Source organism: Epargyreus clarus, unplaced genomic scaffold, assembly GCF_041222505.1.
Source record: "Epargyreus clarus isolate Ecla_fem2 unplaced genomic scaffold, WU_Ecla_fem_2.2 ptg000017l, whole genome shotgun sequence".
NCBI lineage: Eukaryota > Metazoa > Arthropoda > Insecta > Lepidoptera > Hesperiidae > Epargyreus > Epargyreus clarus.
This window is the reverse complement of record NW_027332225.1, coordinates 11,804,401-11,823,534: the sequence shown is the minus strand read 5'-3', so window position 1 is coordinate 11,823,534 and position 19,134 is coordinate 11,804,401. Positions and strand designations below refer to the sequence as shown.

Sequence of the window (19,134 nt, the reverse complement as noted above, 5' to 3'; positions counted from 1 at the left end):
TATATTAATTGACATTTTTATGTGCCACTTCTGAAGAAGCGACTTTTCTGGGAACCGTACCCAGTGAACCGGTGGCTTAACGTGACCTCTGATTAAAGAAAACGTGAAGAAAGCTACAAGGAATAAACCATACAACGCCCGATTGGGCTCGAACATACCTTAACTTATTGAAAATCGGTTATAATATACTTACTTATTTTATTGGTAAGATTTTGATACAATTTTGTATTTTTTTTTTTTTAATTTGACTATCAGCTACTTTAAAAGTACGCATATTAATTTTTAAATGACAACATAACACCATAAAATATATAAACAGTTATATAGAATAGCTAATAAACTTTTTAAAATTGTTAGTGAAAATTCGTCTAAAATTTAATAATGATGGGGTCAAACCAGGCTTATTAAATTCTCGTCGCCGATTCCCAATGAGCCGGGACTTATCCGGAATATTTATGAGCCAACTTCGATATGTATGAGCGTGGCTTTTAATTTATTTGTGTTAGTGCCGATAGAAGCAAAGATGTAGTAAATCTTTCTGAGGTTTTTACCTGACTACGGAGATTAATACGTTTCGAGCGTAAATATATATGTTCGCTGTGTTTATAGTAAAGGAGTAGCAGACGAGCATGCAGTCCACCTGATGGTAAGTGGCCACTACCGCCCATGGACATTTGTAATCAACCCCAGATAAGATTAGATATTCCTACCTGAGATCGGCCACAGATGCGCCGCTACTCCTGAGGACTAAGCTGGAACGCCTCGTAAAAGTATGTCTCTATATTCATATTTTTACTTTCGTGGTATGTTTGTACATTGTAGCACTGTTTTCATTTTATAGCTCTTTTGATGATGCCGTTTTTAATAATAGCCATAATAGTTAGTAATTTATGAGGCGTAAACAGACTTTCCATCGTAATGGAGTTTCGAAGAGTCCTACCACGTTTCAAAAATAGAAACAAAACTTACCTACGCAGTAAGATTATCTTCCTCCACAATTTCGATACATAACAATTCGGAGGTAAGCAAATATTTTCTTTTAATTCTATTTGCGCGACAAACATTTTCTTTAGACGTACACAAGGTAAATATTACAAACACTTACGGTGCGTGTTTTAATACATTCACTCGTTCATCGACACACCGTTCCCTGAGTCAATTCGTTCACTCATTCACTTGCTCCAGTGAACTCAATGTAATGTGTAAATACTCTGATTGTGTATCGCTAAATTTGTAGAAGATTTCGACTCTTGGTTATTTAAATTTTAGATCTTTATTTTCTTTTTATTAATTCGTACAAATTAGGAGGACTTTTGGTATGAGTATCATGCTGTAGCAACTTTCTCTAATCACTCTCCCTTTGCCAAAACACATTTGCAGTGTCCTCGGCCCAGGAATTCAAATTTTAATAACTATAATTTTTTTCAGAATTATAATTACGCGTGTTAAAAATTCAGGACCACTTCCTTTAATTATAAAGGAAAAACGTCATATTTAAATGAGGAAAATTACTTCATTACTTGTACTTCTCGTACGACACCATTTCTGTCACACCTACTTCCCGCCTTATTATTATAACGGTCATATAAGTCCTCATACAACAAAACTTATTTCCCCATACTAACATACTAATATATTAAGATTGCTTAGTAGTGTATATAAATACTTTATATTGATATTGCTTCAATAATATGGTGTTGTCAATGGCACACGTCCATTATTTTCATTTCGGAGACAACACCCTCCCCTTCGTTAAGAGACTTCCTGACAACGTCGGTCATGCCAATTAAGTCACTTAACTAAGCAAGGAAACGGAAAATATTTTAGGGGAACACTACAAAGATTGGATGCACAAAAATATTATGTAATCTATACAAATAAATATTGAATTCGTAATATATAAGTAATTGTAATGTTTTGGAGCGAAACACGTGTTGGTGGTGGTATGTATGGTGGTGTATATTTTTAATTAATACTTAATTATACTGCATGGTTTAAAATATATACCATCATACATATTTGTGTTGGATTGTTGCGGAATCTTAACTTAATAACATGGATTTCCGCAAAGTAACGCCTGATACAATTAATTTTATATTAGAAAATACACTTCAGTACGTTTTTTTTTAACTCCTAATAAAGCTGTTTTTCAGGAAAACTGTTCTTTTTGAACTCATAATAAAATTGTTCATGAATTATAAGGTCATTTAAAAATATACATGTTACTAAAATATATTATGTCAATAATATGTAATCCCAAAGTCCTATTACCATATACAGGGTAATAGGACTTTGGGATGGTACCACAGTTATCACCTATATCAGTCAGTCTACTGTTTAATGGCCCTTTTCAATAAAAAAATATGCGCTCTCGTACACTTTCCAGACATCTTGTATATAAAATTTTCGTGTCACAATGTTAGTTACCGTACTCCTCCGAAACGGCTTTACCGATTTTCACCAAATTTTATATGCATATTCAGTAGGTCTGAGAATCGGCTACTATCTTTTTTTCATACCCCTAAGTGATAAGGGTTGTTCACCCTTAGCATTTTTTTTATTTATATGGCAACACAACGTTTGCCGGGTCAGCTAGTATTCTATATAAAATGTAGATAACTCTGTACTTTTTTTAGATACAACTATTTCAATTTTAATCTTAAATCCTTTTTGATGTCGGTGAAAACTTCAAAAAGGATTTAAGACGTTTGCCCTGTATGTAAACAGTCCTAACTTTAGGTAAATATATTTACATTCCACTTGGTTCACATAATTCATATTACCAGCTAAATGTCATGAACACAAACAGTGCGCGTCAAAGACATAACTGATTAACCCTATCCTGTTGAACTGCAAGGCATGCATGCATTCATGCAGCATGCAACATGCAAGCGCTCCAATTATGCATGAACGCTACTTGCATAATTGGAGCAGTCACATTCGTCACTCGCTCATGCATTAGGAAACAGGTGTTTGTGACAATGTCTTCTGTCTTCAAATTACATATGTCATTAAGGGTGGTTATACGGGGTATGTTATAGCTTAATTAATAATTGGTTAAGTGCTAATTGAACACACACAGAGGGCTTCAAACCACCAATTTTTTTTCGTTTTTATTTTTATTACTCGTTGTTATAGTAATCAGCGTTATACATACACTGTAAAAATTTGAAGTGTCTATTACGGTCCAAGACTTGGACCCCTGTGTCAGACCGACAGACAGCGGTGGCTTAGTAATAGGGTTCCGTTCTTACCCTTTGGTTATGAAACCCTAAGTAATAGTTGGAGGCAATCAGCATACGGCTAATTAGCGTAAAGTATCAATCGAATCGAATCAATCACTGAGTAGTTAGAGCTGAGTTTGAGTAAGACTGCTTTACCACACCACTGCTTAATACTGATGTTATTAGACAGAAATAGGTGTGGGGATGGTGCCACTGAAGTCGAACAACAGAAAGTTCAACCATCTTTTACAACCATGTCACATTATTTATGATATAGATTAGAAGAATTTAAGCTACCCATATGCATATTCAAAGATTTGAACGATAACAAACACCCACTTTTCCAAGACTAATCCGAGGTGTGCTTCGAAATATCTCAGCGGGCTCAACGGAAAATTTGAGAAAATTAGCATAGACTTTAGACAATATTACCAACGATTTAACAATCCGTTCTGTAATACCTACTGAATATTTAACGATTCATAGAAGCTTTGTTTTGTTTTGATTTCCTGGTACTCCAAAACATTTTCAAACCAACGTGTACGTTGTTAGCATCCACCGTATAAGGGCTTAACATAAGCGTCCTTCAAAGGATTTTGCCGAAGTTGCCGTGCTTGGACGTACTGATTTTGCCTTAAATTTAATATACGCCTACCTTGCCTAGTATAGAGGTGTTATTTTAAGCAATATACGAAGCGGCCCAATACAGTCTACAGGAGTATGCCGCAGGAGCACGTGGACATCTGTATCCAACTCCATATACATCAGCAGTTTTACGTGAAGCTGGTCACAGTTATGTTCCTACTCCTGAGGACTAGGATGATTAGAACACATTTTTTTTATAATTATACCCAAACGATGAGGCAGACGAGCTAACTGATGGAAAGCAGTCACTGTTGCTTATGGACATTTGCAACACCAGAGGAGTCGCCAATGCATCGCCGGCTTTGGAGGAGAGCTCTTTTTACACCTTTTTTGAAAAGCCCCATGTCATAGCGCTCCGGGAATACCTAATTCGGGAAGTTCATTCCACATCGCACATGTATATCGACTGGGATCTACACCCTTCCATTGATACGCAATTACTGCTTTTTGTTAGAAATAGATGTGGAGGTAGCTTCTTCCCGGTCGAACCATACTGGTTCTTGCATTTCAAATGAATCAGAAATAAAACACTGTAAAGCACAAATAAGAAGCAATCATGCCCCATTCGGACTATTTTAAACATTCCTCTGAAACATTTTTAAATCCAAGTCACATAAAACTTACTTTATTATCAGTATTGCGTAACAAGTAACAACGAAATGTAACGTAAACTAACTTTTCCATTACTTAACACCCAAGGCATGCTCCAAAATATCTCGAAGAACTTAACGAACAAAATTAGCATATACTTTAAACAATATTAACAATGATTTAACGCCAGCGACATAATACTTTAACGCGCTATCGTGTAATATCTCCTGAATATTTAAAAGGAGTTTTCAATGACACATCCAGCTTTTACGTAAGACAATTTAGTACCTAAGTGTACTTGGATAAACGTTGTTCATTTTTAGGGTTCTTTACAAAAACCTAAAAGTCTAAACCCTTAGTAAATACTTATTTTGTAAAATTGAGGAGATCGATTTTTTAACTGCGCATTCTCTTAAAGGATTTTTGGCTAGTCATGACTTGTATTTAGAAACAAAAGTTTGGAATTCAATGGACGATTTATTTTAGTCCATATTTTATGAAAATTAGTAATCTGGGATTGAAACCAGCTTGACCTCTCTCTGCTTTGCCCGGGCATATACAGGAGAGGTCAATTAAAATGGTTATTTGCATTTTTATGTGGAGAGAGTGCGAAAAGTAGAAGGAGCGATAGTGAAAGTACAGGTTATGTATCGTAGAGACGGTTTCTAAACCAGAAAACTTTATAGATACTAGCTCACCTGGCAAACGTTGTATTGCCATATAAAAAAATGTTAAGGATGAACAACCCTTATCACTTAGGAGTATGAAAAATAGATAGTAGCCGATTCTCAGAACTACTGAATATGCATATAAAATTTGATGAAAATCGGTAGCCGTTTCGCAGGAGTACGGTGACTAACATTGTGACACGGGATTTTTATATTAAAGATATAGATAGAAGTATACTTGAAGACAAATATATTTAATACTAGAAAACAAGGAAGTTTACCGCGCGCTCCATAAACTATTGTCCGGAGAACCCTTAATTGTTTAAACCATTTACAACTCAACTTGAACGGAACAGCACAGCTCTCCCTGGATCATAAAACTTTTATATTTCTCTGGATTTCTATAAAACACCCAGTTTACGGGAGAGTAACAATTGTGGCTTTGCGAAGAACAATGCGTATACATGATGTTGGAATTATATATTTTAGTTCAGACGTAGAACTTAAGAGTTTAATCCATTCCTAGAATACTACTTGGACAAAGAAACTAATAAAATACGCGTTTTACATTAATAGCCTTGTAGTATTCCGTGTGGAGGACACTTAAAAAACTGAGCATACAAATATACCCAAAAGGAAAATCTGTACCCAAAAGGTAAATCAATGACTGATGACTGCCAGGTTGGGAACTACAAAATGCCTTCCGGGGCTGCGGGTGGCACTAAATTAGAAAACTAGCATGTAGCCCACCTGAAAGAACTACTGGCGCCTGTAGTTTATGTACATCGGTAACCAATCTTATATAGAACACGAGTTTTGTCTGAAATCGAATGATCGATTCAGACAAGACTCGTGGCGTGATCGACACGTTTCTACTTCAGAAAACTGAGATGAAAGGCCTTAAAAGTGATTTCCACTGCTAGACGTAGATATAAAAGGTATAAACAATAAGTACATAAAATCAAATGAAATCGATTTTTTTTATTCAAAATAGGTTCTTTACAGAGCACTTTTTGAATGTCAGTAAAACTACCACCACTTCACAAAGTGTTTTGTTATGCAGAAGAAGCGGCGCAAGAAACTCCATAACACACATTTTTTACAAAAATGTTTTTTATAATGTTAAACTTAACCTAATGGTACATGTGGAGTTGGAACTACTTCAGACCACACCATTTTATCAATCAAATAATCACTTAGTTTCGCTTTTTTACATAGCGTTTGTTTAACGACATGTAGTAGACATAAAGATATAAGATATAAAAGGTGTTGGAGCCCGTATCCTACCATATTTTTAATGTGAAGTAGTTCTGCGTTTCGATGTAAAGGTTTAAAGGCCGGCTGAATTACATATAAGGCGATCATCTTAATCTTAAGGAATAACTATGCACTTGTGATCAACTTCAGGTAGACATGTGTTCAGTACCCTTACCATGAGTTTTTACGTTTTGACAAATACGACTGTTTTGGTATTTGTTTACGTATTTGCCCATACAATTTCCAATCAGTGCCCCTATCGGATTGTATCAGAACTATAGTGTCAGTAACGTGACATTAAATGTCTAAATTGACAAATGGCGCTTTGTGTTTTGTCTCTTTTTTGCGAACATGTGAGGTAAACAAAAAGACTTGAGCACTTACTTATTGTTACGTTTACTCAGTTTACTAAGCAAACGGAACAGAATAATGTATTGAGTAAACGTAACGTAAAATTGTGGGATGTTGTGAAAACTCATGGTAAGGGTACTGGTATAGGTGTTCTATACGGAGTTGGGCATAAATAGCCATGCGGCTAGTAACTACTTATAATTAGGTGGATTGTAGTCCACTTGTGTACTCGTGTGTTATATCAATTCAAATTTCAAATTCTACAACCTTATAAAAATCTATACATGTGTAGTTCCTTCTAAAGTACCTTTATTTATATATAACCTAACGATAAGGCAGATGGGCTACCTGATAGAAAGCAGTCACCGTCGCCTATGGACATTTGCAACACCAAAAGAGTCGCCAATGCATCGCCGACTTTGAAGGAGAGCTCTTTTTACACCCCTCTTGTCATGTCATAGTCCTGAGGGAATACCTCAGGAGGAAGTTCATTTCACATTTTGCACGTACGCGGCAAAAATAAACGTTCAAACCGAACCGTGGAGGACCGCCACGGGTCTAGTTGATGTGGATGGAACTTCATCCTTCGGCGAGGGGTGCGATGAAGGAAGTGTGACGTAGGTACCAGATCAAACAGCTCCTCAGAACACTCACCATTGTAAATCCGGTAGAACACGCAGAGGGAACCTGTGTCCCTCCGCGTACCTTCTAAAATATATGACATACTTCTACAATAGTTCAACTAACTCCTAAAATATATAAAAGCAAAACAAAAATAAAATACCCCGTCGAAACTTCCTTAAAAAAATTCAAGTAATTGAATAGTTTATGCTTTGTAACGTTCTTGCAACTTGAAGTGAAGCTGAACAAACACAGTTTTCTCTTGTGTCGTAAAAGTTTCGTATTTTGTCCAACATTTTATGAATCCGGGTATTGTACAGTGTACTGCACTTTGTTCGAGTTTTACAAAAGAATTTAAGACATAATAACTTTTGGGACACGAACTGGGACGCGGGATAGGGTTTTAGGTTTAGCGGGTATAGTTGAATGTATTGGTTTTTCTCTAGTATTTCAAGCTTATTTAAGAATAACCTTTGGAGTTACTTCTCTTTGTGGTAAGTTTTCATATTCTTCAAAATGTGAACATTATATAACCAATGCGCTCCATAACTACTATAATCGTTCCCAGATAAGATTAAAAGTTCTACCTGTGATTGACTACAGATACGTTGCTAACCCATTATTGTTAGTGAGGAAACCCTGCATGGATTCCTCTCATCTGTAGCGGAGATGGTATGCCGGATAGATTTGGACCAATAGACCGATTAATCGAAGAATCGATCTATTGGTCCAAAAAGTCGATTATTTTAACCAATCTCCAACCAGTAATGGATCGATTCAGTGAATCGCGACTTTTTTCGCTAACTTCGCCCTTTTTTAGCTAAAAAAATCGAAGATCGATTTTTGGAGAGTCGATTCTTCACGCCTCGATATTTTTGTGAATATATTTCACTTCGATCCGAATCATACAAGAATCAATCTTTATCGGAAAGAATCGCCATTCCTCATGCCGGGCATCTATCGGCTGAAATCCCACGGTGTCCCCTGGACCTTTATCAGGACCACAGGTTCAAACCAGAACACGGCAGTGATGACCATTGTTCTTATTAAACAGAAATAACGCTTTCTACACTCACAGCCCCACACTAGGATTCCCTGTATCGTGGATGCTATGGACACACACAGAGACAAATACACAAACACCCAGACCCAGAAACAGCAATCTAAATTCATCATTTAGAAATCTGTCTGGCCCGGGTCGAACCCGGTACTCTCTGCGCGTCAGACCGACATGGTGACCGCTCCGCCACGCCACGGGTCGTCAAATAAGTTGACGGTGGTACCAACCACGTCGAACTATTACCGCTTTACTATAGGCTCTTTGCTAAGCTATCAACGCTGCCAAACCTACAGTGACACGTATAAATGTAATCTTTTGGAAAACATAGATAGAACAAACAAGTTTTACTATCCAAAGTTTATGGGTCTCCCCATCGATGTTATCTCATTAGGATAACGATGGTCCTTATTGATTGGTATCCTGTTTTTCACGGATTTTACTGTTCCAAATTCGCTGAGGCATTACAAAGAATGTATTTATTTTATAATTTGCCAGAGATTTAATTTACATTAGATATGTACGTAACGAACATATTTTGTATTAGTTATTCGAAAATTACTTTTAAAGGTAAAAACTCTTTTAGCATGAAATAAAAGTAGAAATGCCTTATTAACTATTTTTTCTTTATGTTAATGTCCTGTAATAAATTATATTATATATTTCCTATATTTCCTCAAAAGATAATTCAAGTATGCTATCATCTCATTTTGCTTAGTATATTTATTATTAAATTACAAAAAGAACCTCACAAGTCTTTCTAGATGTACCTCACAATTCACTAGATCCGTTTAAGACCACTTACCTCATTATCCTTGTCAGCATCTTTGATATGTTGAGCAATGAACCGCACACTCTGTAAGGCAGCTGCTACTTCCGGCGACAGGTGACGAGGCAGCATGTTCTCGGATTCCGTTACTGTGTACAAAATTTATCACTATTGAAGTTACACTTTTTAAAACTTTATTTAGCGAATTGTTTTTTATAGCTCGGTGAGACTATATTTTTTAGTAAATCGTATACGATATACTACCGATACCGATACGATATCTATCGATATACTACTAATAAAGACGTGTCATTGACGATATCCCGTTGAGAGGGTCTGTTGAAGAATTTAGTCTTTGCCGATATCTCAACATATGATTGTAAACATTGGTGACCGTTGTAGTTGAATAATCATTTATTGAAGGTAACTCTTCAGATCATCTACTGGCGCTAATCACAACAGCGCTTAATTCTGTATTTATAAATGAAAAATAGGTCAATAGGAAATGGCAGTGGTGTCTCCAGAGTTGAACCACAGAGACTTATACTACCTTCAAAACTTCTTTGGATTTGTACAACAGCCCTTATTACTTATCTTATATTTACTATAATATTAACGTATTACTTTTTACTTATTTCTATTATAGAAGATAGGATACCTGAAGGTCTCTGTGCACCAGCACCGAGCATGTCGTCTTCGGGTGCAGGCGACTTGCGATAATCGCCATTGTCTCCTTTGCTGTCACCAAAGGCATCAGTCAAACTGTCCCTGCTGCGAAAATGTAATTTAATTAAAAAAATACCCTAAAGGTAGATACTTAGACAATATAAAAGTGATGCTATCCTTATAAGAGTCGATCAGAATCTGTGTCTAAAGGCAGCAGTGACTTTATGCCATCAAGTGATGACATGCCCATTTTATTATACCTTAATTTTAAAGAGAACGGCAAAGCGTTTTTCTCTCATGTATACTCAAATATAAATATCTAAATATAAATACCTATATATAAAAATACCTAAAGTTCAAATGTTATTCCGAAAGTTTATCAACTTTTTCTGAGCACAGTAGACTCTGCTTGAATGCACCTCCGAACACGATTTTTAACCCAAAGACTATACATCGCTAAACAATATTCAGTCAAAAGATTGAAACCACCATGATTCTGATCGTAAACCTTCTTGCAAAAGCTCAAAAATTACACGTGGATCGGCACGTTCCGTATTACGCCGCTCTGAGGAATTTAAACATGCTTACAGCTATCTGCGTAGCTCTTACATACATTTTTGAAAGTTGATGCAGATTAGAGCAAGATTTCCTCATATTTATCGTAGCTGAAGTGGTTTAAGCTAACCAGAAATAGTTACGTGTACATAACATAATATTGGATTGTCGTTGTTTTAAGAACAATCCCGTATCACACCCGCATGGCGCATCCACTTACAAAAGATAAAATTGATAGACTTATAATCATATCAAAATAAAACAGTCATAGTTGGGGGACAACTTCAAGTTAATTTTAATATGTTGGTAGCTTTAGTGGTTGTTACACAAAATGAAATGTCTACTTGGTTTCGAATTAAATCTGGAATCCTTTGTATATCAGACCATAATAATGTCCATTTTGTTAGACATTGACAAAATATTCACTTCTATTTAAGTACATTTACATCATCTCGTTAATTCCAAACAAAATTTTGTGAACCACGGACAATACCAAAAAATAATCAAGTTGAAATAAATGTGGAGAAACTTTATTTTACATTTGTTACTTCAAATAACTTGAAAATGCAATAACCACTGCAAATCAGTGGAATGAGGAAATCGCGTGCAAACTGCAAACAACAACTGTACCTACTACCTTGTGATTTAAAAGGGGCATATTGAAGATTAGCGGTTAGGTGAAGTGAATTTAAGTTGTTGAGGATAAAATAGATAGATATTACTCTCTATATTAATTATACTAAATATACTAAATTGTTTGAAATAAGAAGCTACACCCATGGTCACACACTGATTCCCTATGTAGAAGATAACCCCAGCACACCCAAAAAATGTATTGTATTTGATCCTTTACTGAGATCTAATCGTAAATAAGTTGTTCAGATATCTGACTGGTATAGAATCGAATCCTTTTATGTAACCCTGGTTGAGAATGAAACCCTTTGTATGTACTAACTGTATTGCGACTATTATGCCATGAGATTTGTCCAAATATTTAACGCTTGCATTTGGAGTAGGTATATTTTCAAGTAAAAAATCCGGTCCTGTCCCGGTTGTTATCGTTGTATGGAAATTAAATTTGTCAGGGGCAATACGGGTTAACTGAAGTTGAACCGTAACAGATTTTGTTCATTCGAAAAAGTTCATCCTATTAATAGTTCCGAAAAATGTTGAACTCGTTTAGCGTTGGCTCCTTACAAAGTTTGGATTTAAGCAAAGAGGCCGCTGTGCGTCGCCTGTCTGCCAGGAACGATCATAAGATTTTTTGACACACGGGAAATTTGGTTGATTTAGACCACTTTTTTCTAACTTTCTAACTTAATTATTTATTATACAGTCCGTCATATCGTCTCTACTACCACCGTGACAGAGAGGAATCCATGCAAGGTTTCCTCATAAAAAAAGACCATGTGCGATTTGGACTCAACGGTTTTGGCGCGGATCATGACCCCTGTGATACCCCCCTCCCCCCGCCTGGGACTGCGCCTGCTGTCTGCACTACATCACAAGATCACAACATATCGATGATATGAACCCATATATTTTCCCCCTGCAAATCGTTCAACGCACTTAGAGAAATTTTCACTTTAATAATACTGTACTCACCTCATTTCCAATTCATTAGTATATCCATTAGACACGAAGGTATCATCGTAGTCCGGTAAAGAGTACTTCGTGCGCCTCATCATCAGCAACTTCGGCATGAGTTGGAGGAACAGCTTCTTCATCCACGGTGACATGGTGTGGGTGGATGGGGACCTATACGTCGTTTTATATGAAATCGTAGTAGCAACTGAGCATGCAGTCCATGGTGGTAACTGCCGCTCATGGATATCTGTGATCAACCCCAAATTAGAGTCCAGAGGTTGATCACAGATGATCGCCAACCCTGAGGACTAAGTTGGAAACCCTCATATTAATGTTTTTCCATCGCCAAACCCTTCAAATATGCAACAGCAGCATTTAACACTACTGTTTTAAGATAGGAATAGGTGTACTGATACTACCCAAACCCGAACCAATGTTATGTCAGCTAACTCTAATAATTTGTAACTGATGTTAACTCGCCTAACAAGATCTGTATTTCTCCATAGTAAAAAGTACAAGAAATAATGTTTTACTTTATTATTGTTTATACAAAATAATGTCATTAAATGTAATGAAATGAAGTCATTAAATATGGTTTTAATTTTGAAATTAAAACTTTTTGAACCAAACTTACCTATGACAGACCATAATACTTAAAAGAAATCTCAATCTTAAAGCTCAAATTTTAAGTAAAAATCCCAACCCTTTTGCTATTAAACGAACCACAAATTAAATTTTAATACACCATTTATTCTAGATATTAGACTAGACAAATTGCACAGCTCATAATTTCTAAAGCGTAATAACTCACAAACTCATAATAACTCACTGACAATAACTAACTTGATAATAACTCATTAACGCGCTTTACCAGCGTCCGTAACAATAGAGTATTATATTATTAATGGCGCAGTCATTATCACGGCTTGACACGTGAAATACTAATAATATGCAAATTACGTAAAGGCGTAGTTACGAGTACTATAAAGTTTATATTTAGATTGTATCCTTTTTTTACATAAACTTAGGTAATGTATAAATTCTAAATAATAAAAATTTAAAGAGATTATTAAGATTATTTTCTTATCTATATGCAGTATTCTCTTCTAATTGACTTATTGTTATCAAGTAAGCATATTAAAATTTAGCGTTTATTTATATTTAGCGTTTTGCTTAGTGTTATGGACTAAGCTATCAATTCTATAATATTTACGACAAGATATTTATATCTAAATCAATTCTAAAAAGCACGTTCTCAAATCAATTCACAATTTATATATTTGTTAATAATACGCAATTTTTGGAAGTTTTTATTATGCATGTTTATGTCAATTATAATACTGATCAAACTGATTATTAACTTCGCAGACCTTCTTAAGCGTCGGTTTCGTTTTGTTATTTTAAGTAACTGAGAAATTATAAATAATATTCTCAACAATATTAAATTTAAATTGTGTACCAGGAAATAATAAAAAATAATAATTCACGATAAACCTATCCAAGAAAATCCGGGCCATCCGTTCCTACGTATGAATAATTCAAACGTGAACCATTGTTAGAAATGTTACAAAATTTCAATGAATGGCTTGCTCTTGTGACACTCGCCATATTTCATCCCCCATTGTAATGCTAAATGCTGAAAATGGTAGTAACGCAATACCGTATTTTGATGGGTTGGTCAAACTCATAAATTCCGAAAGTCACCATGAAATGTAACACATAACATAAAATGGGTGATACATTACATACGACACCAATGTAAAAAAATCTGACGATTTATTTTCGTTATGTTGCGAAAAACTTTTTTACACTTCCACAAATGCTGCCTTGAGGCAATTTCTGAAACTATTTTGTAAACATATTTTTTGTCAATCGTGAATTGGCCCAAATGTCGATTGAACTAAACATGAATTAGAGCAGCTGCGCATTGAATTAAACGTGAATTGTAGGCCCATGTTACTAAACGCGAATTCACAATTGTCTAAAAGCTTAATTTTTATTAAATACCAAGCGTATAGGTAATTAGAAGTTTATTTATTATTTATTATCATCACGATTTCGTTACCCTCTTTACACTAAAGATATTACCTATTATATCGATTTTACTCTTGTAACCATAGAGTACGTCGGCCATATTTCACCCATTGTTGTATTATCAAGTAACAAAGTTACAATCGAGATTTATGCACTATGCGCTTTTATGAACCACCCCCAGTTGCTACCAATATTTTATCACACAAGTAACGAATACCCGCCGTTCTGCTTCTATAGAAATTTTGTAATAATATAATCCTGTTTTTTATACACCACTACTTAATAATTTAGAGCCCAATTGAGGCCTAATTTAGAGCTCTATTTCATTACTAATGTAATTTTGATGTAACAATTTCAACAAATTATATTGACTTGTTATGTTGAATACACGCTCTATAAGCCATTTTTAATATTATGTTACACAAGGAAAATTTTAAGTCAAATAAACACAAGCTTACCAGGACAAGACTAAATTATAAACAATATTGCGACCTAAACTAGACAGACAAACTCTAATATATTTTATAATGAAAGTGCACCAATAAAATTACTTTAAACTTATTACCAGTCCAACTGAAATTATTAGTTATTTTTTTAATTGTTCAAGAAATGTATTTTAATAAAAAACTTTAGTGTATTATAATAGATCAAATCACTCATGCTAAGTTTCAGCTGCATTATATTTCGCATCTCTAAACTGTGTAACATTAGTCTATTCATAGAAGTGGCTGTGCGCTTTCGTTAAAACTATTTAGAGAAAATACAAAAGCAGTTAATCTACTTGCCACATTGCAGAAGGATTAAGAAGCGTGTCATCAATTGCCAGCCTTCTAGAAACGTGAACTAAATAGGAAAACAGAAAGAGCCTGCAGCTTTAGGATTTGTTGCCTGATCAAAAAGTAAAAGAAAACTGTAGCGTAGCGGTGCACCACTCACCTAAAATGAACGTTCAAAACGCACACCGTCATCCACACGCTTAGTGACACCAAAATCATCGTGAAGAGTAAGTACTTCCCTAACAATGGTATAGCGAGCGACGTTGGCGGTATAATTTCGGCCAACAACAGGAAAAACACTGTCAGCGATACCAATATCGAGATGCTTAACGATATCTACGAGAAAGAAAAAGATACAGATAATTTACCTGAAATGGACGTTTAGTATGCATACAGTGACCCAAACGCTGAGCGAGACGAGTATCATGGTGAATAGTAGATATTTCCCAAGCAAGGGGATCGCCAGGGAGGTTGGCGGGATGATCTCGGCCAAACCAAGGAAGAACACAGTGAGGGACACCAGGATGGAGATGCAGAGCGATATCTAAGGGAGAGAAGTCCTTTTTGAGTTAAACATTGATCACCCGATCGCTGTATGGACGGTATTGTCTTTCCACTGCGTGTCAAGGCTGCTACAAATTTTGATCTTGTATCTGAAATTTCAATTACTTTGGATTGTACACATTGTATTTCAAATGTCGCTGAGGCTTATCGTCATGTTTAAGTACTTATTATTCATTTACAATGTTTTGTATATTATTATCATTTGTAACTTTATTATTTGTAAAAGCAAATATATTTTTATATTGCTTCAGTAATCGTTTCTCATTGTAACACTGTAGTGTAAGTGTAACACATTTTCTAAATTTGTAACACCTTAATGAAATTTGCATCTATTTATCAGCGGCAAGAATTAACTTTAGTTGTAAGCTTGATTTAAGTCCCTTTATACTTTAGCTGTAAACTATGCTGCTAAAGGGATAGAAAAGATTAGTAATTCTGAAAGCAAAGCTTTAGGTATAGATTAAGTTACTAAGGTATTTAGAAGTTCTTAATAGATACTTAGGAAGTAAATGTATATCTACGAGAAAGCCAATTGGAAAATAAAAAAAAAATATGATTTAGAGCCCTAAAACGATTCGATACATTTAGGGTCATCACTCAACTATTACTGTAGATCCACTGACGAAATATAAATAATATAAAATCAGGTGACTAAATTATGCCAATCTTAATATTTTCGTTTGAAGAAAGGCTTAAATAATTTTGATCTTCAGTTATAAATTATGTGTATAGGTGAATGATCATCCTGAAATATAACGATACACCTGCACCGACGTTTTAATTGAAAATGTTTCAAAACAGTGTATTCCATAGTTATTTGTCTCAGGAAATCTCCTTTAACGAATAAATCTCTTCAATTTATGTCTCAGTGTTTTTTAACAGTAAAAAGTGTATGTTACATGTCATTGAGTAAAAGTTAAATATTTTATAGATGTAATTAAGTATTCATCGTTGTTAGTGATGAAATGTTGATGTTGTATCGAGGACTTGCTTCACCGATGCCGAATAACGAATAGCTAGTAAATGAGACATTTCTAAATAAAAATAACAACATAAACCATGTCAACGATAGGGCGACAAATGATGAGGCGAGCATTGATTTTGGAATGTTATATTCATCCATTTCTTTGAAAGCGATCAGCAGTGGAACTTGTTTATCTCTTATCTTAAAACTATTCTCGGTGAAGCAAGCCGGTACGTGTGAAGTGTATGTTACATGTCATTGTGCTGTTTGAGGCAATTTATATGAATGAATAAGCCCAATGATGTATTGTGTAGTGACTTGATCTTGTGAAAATTTTAAAATTTTAAATTTACCTTAAATTCATATAAATATCGCTTGACTTTTGAAACTTTTTGGAAGTCAAAATTATATTTATGTATGATTCTTTGTAAAATTAATATTAATTTCCATTTTATTATCTTAGATTTAAAATTCTTCATCAACATTAATTTTCATGGAATTTTCTCTATTTCCAATAGTTAATATTTATCATTTTATTCACGGAGACATTTACGTCCACGTCGCCTTAAAAATTTAGTTAAATATAGGAAATGCAGTCAATTTATTAACCACTGTTATTTCAAATTGCTTTAAATCAATGCTTTAATGCTTTAATTTTGATTAGTCTACGCCTTTGGAAATGGCAAGACATAATAGCTCTAAATCTAAAGGCTACCCACACATTTGCATTTAATGATGTATCAAATACATAAATGCCAATAGATACATACATAGTCATAGCTGTAGATAAGATATTTTGAGTCATACATCTAGAAGTTCCTAAGCGTGTACCAGCTATTGTATCGCAGTAAGAGTGTCTAATCAGATCTATGTGGAAAGACAATATTAAATGGTGTGCAAAATAATTTTGATGACGCTAACACACTCACACATGTTGCTAATGAATCAAAAAAGACTGCATTGGATGTCAGAGACGAGAGGCGGAAGATGGACGGATGAACGGATTGAAGGATGGAAATGAGCATGCCCAAAACTAAACTATCCCACACTTGAAGAACATCAAAAACATGTTGATTAATTCAAAACAATTATTAAAGAACTCTAAATAAGGAAATTATTGAGAAAAATCTCTCAAAACCATTTCAAACTGTTATTATAATCAAAAGAGTTGGTACAAATGCAATAAATAAAGCTTTTGATGTCCCTTTAAAACACACATATCTTGACACTTATATACAATGTATAGCCTCATCATAGCCTAAAGGATCAAATTGTTTCTCTAAGAAATGCACCATTTTCACACTGACACCAACAACAATATTTTTACCTTCTCCCCTGAATCAGATGGCAAATAAAATACAAGAACGGTCAAAAATGTCAGACCAACGCAGGGTATGATCAGGTTAACGGTGTAGAATAATGTTTTTCGACGCATTGTGAGTTTGAATGTGATGTCTGAAACAAATCAAAAAATACATTTTAAATCCGCTGTAACTAAAAGCAGAAATATATTGTCCCTCTCTGATTTTCTTATCTTCAGATGAAGGCCAAAATGAGACCTGTAGTAGAAAATAATATTGTTAAACAAATCTCAAGAATTTATTCAAAAATAATGTGCTACTTTAAATTTAGTGATTGTATTTTTTCGTGAAGTGTCGTTAATTTTAAAATAATTAAGTATTATAGCAACGATCATCGCAGACTATATTATTTACAATATCTGTAATAGTTATTAATAATTTGTATTTACCTGAGAATGGTTCTGGGCAGCAAGGGTAAAATTCCTCATTTCTTGTAGCTGGTACTTCGAGTATGTCCCACTCAACGGACAGATAAAACTCACTGAGATCAATGCCAACATGAACTAAACTACTGCCGGGTAACTGATCCATGTGTTTCAAATCCACCTGTTGTAAGACAATCTTGTCTTATTACCAATAATCATTTATATGACAAATATATTAAATATGAATATAATATAAAGCCTTTTAAAGATCAAATCTTAATTGTGCATGGGTTTTCCAGTTCAATCTGAAATACTACATGGCTTTTCAACATAGAAGAACATTTCCACTGCAAAACGAAACCCCTTAAAAAGAAACCCTTTGTGGTTTGTGTCCAAATTTCTCTGTGTTTGACTCTGGCACTACCACCACCACCACTACTTTTTTTGTTTAATAATAACAGTGTTAAACTCCGATGTTTTCTATTTGAAGTGTGTGATAATGGAGACATACTTTTCCGAGTTGTTCCAGCTTAGTGTTTGGGGTGGGGTTAGCAACACATCTGCGATCGACAGGTAGGCATATAATCTTATCCTTGGTTGATTACAGATACCGCATACTCGTGTGCCATTCCTTCCTACCATCTCAAATTCACATAAATTTAATTATATTCGTTTAATCATCACATCATCATCACATAAATTTCATTTGTCATAACTCAATAAATATAGAATATAGCGTTAAATAACTTTATTAAACAAACCTGAGCACCATTGTAAGTCCATGAACCAAACTTCATGAAGCAGGTCTGTTCATCAAAGGGAAAGTACTCAACATTGATTTCGCAAGATGATTTGTAAATTGCCGGTGGCTTCCAGTTTACTTCGCCTGTGTACTTAAGAGTGGCTTTCGTCATCAGAGTAACCTGCAAATAGACGAAATTCTAAGTTAGTGCTTAACATCTTCTACATTTACTTATTATTATATGGTTTAAATGATTCTAAAGTATAAATATTACGCACATAAATTTGATCTAGTAACTACAAAAATGAATATATAGACTACGGATTGGTATAGATAC

General features: G+C 34.7%; 1 protein-coding gene across 4 annotated transcripts in view; it reads right to left on the bottom strand.

Annotated features, from left to right (window-relative positions):
* nAChRbeta2 (nicotinic acetylcholine receptor beta2) overlaps nt 1-19,134 on the bottom strand; it is a 51,883-nt gene that overhangs the window by 20,060 nt on the left and 12,689 nt on the right. For 2 of the 4 annotated variants that reach the window (XM_073081896.1, XM_073081893.1), the window contains 7 exons: nt 18,817-18,978; nt 18,080-18,236; nt 17,657-17,784; nt 15,170-15,345; nt 12,010-12,162; nt 9,842-9,954; nt 9,220-9,332 (listed from right to left, as the gene is read on the bottom strand). In XM_073081896.1, the coding sequence (XP_072937997.1) occupies nt 9,220-9,332; nt 9,842-9,954; nt 12,010-12,162; nt 15,170-15,345; nt 17,657-17,784; nt 18,080-18,236; nt 18,817-18,978 (1,002 nt within the window). Of the gene's footprint in view, nt 1-9,219; nt 9,333-9,841; nt 9,955-12,009; nt 12,163-14,961; nt 15,138-15,169; nt 15,346-17,656; nt 17,785-18,079; nt 18,237-18,816; nt 18,979-19,134 lie in introns of those variants that run through there. The other 2 variants (XM_073081894.1, XM_073081895.1) reach the window with 2 other exon arrangements.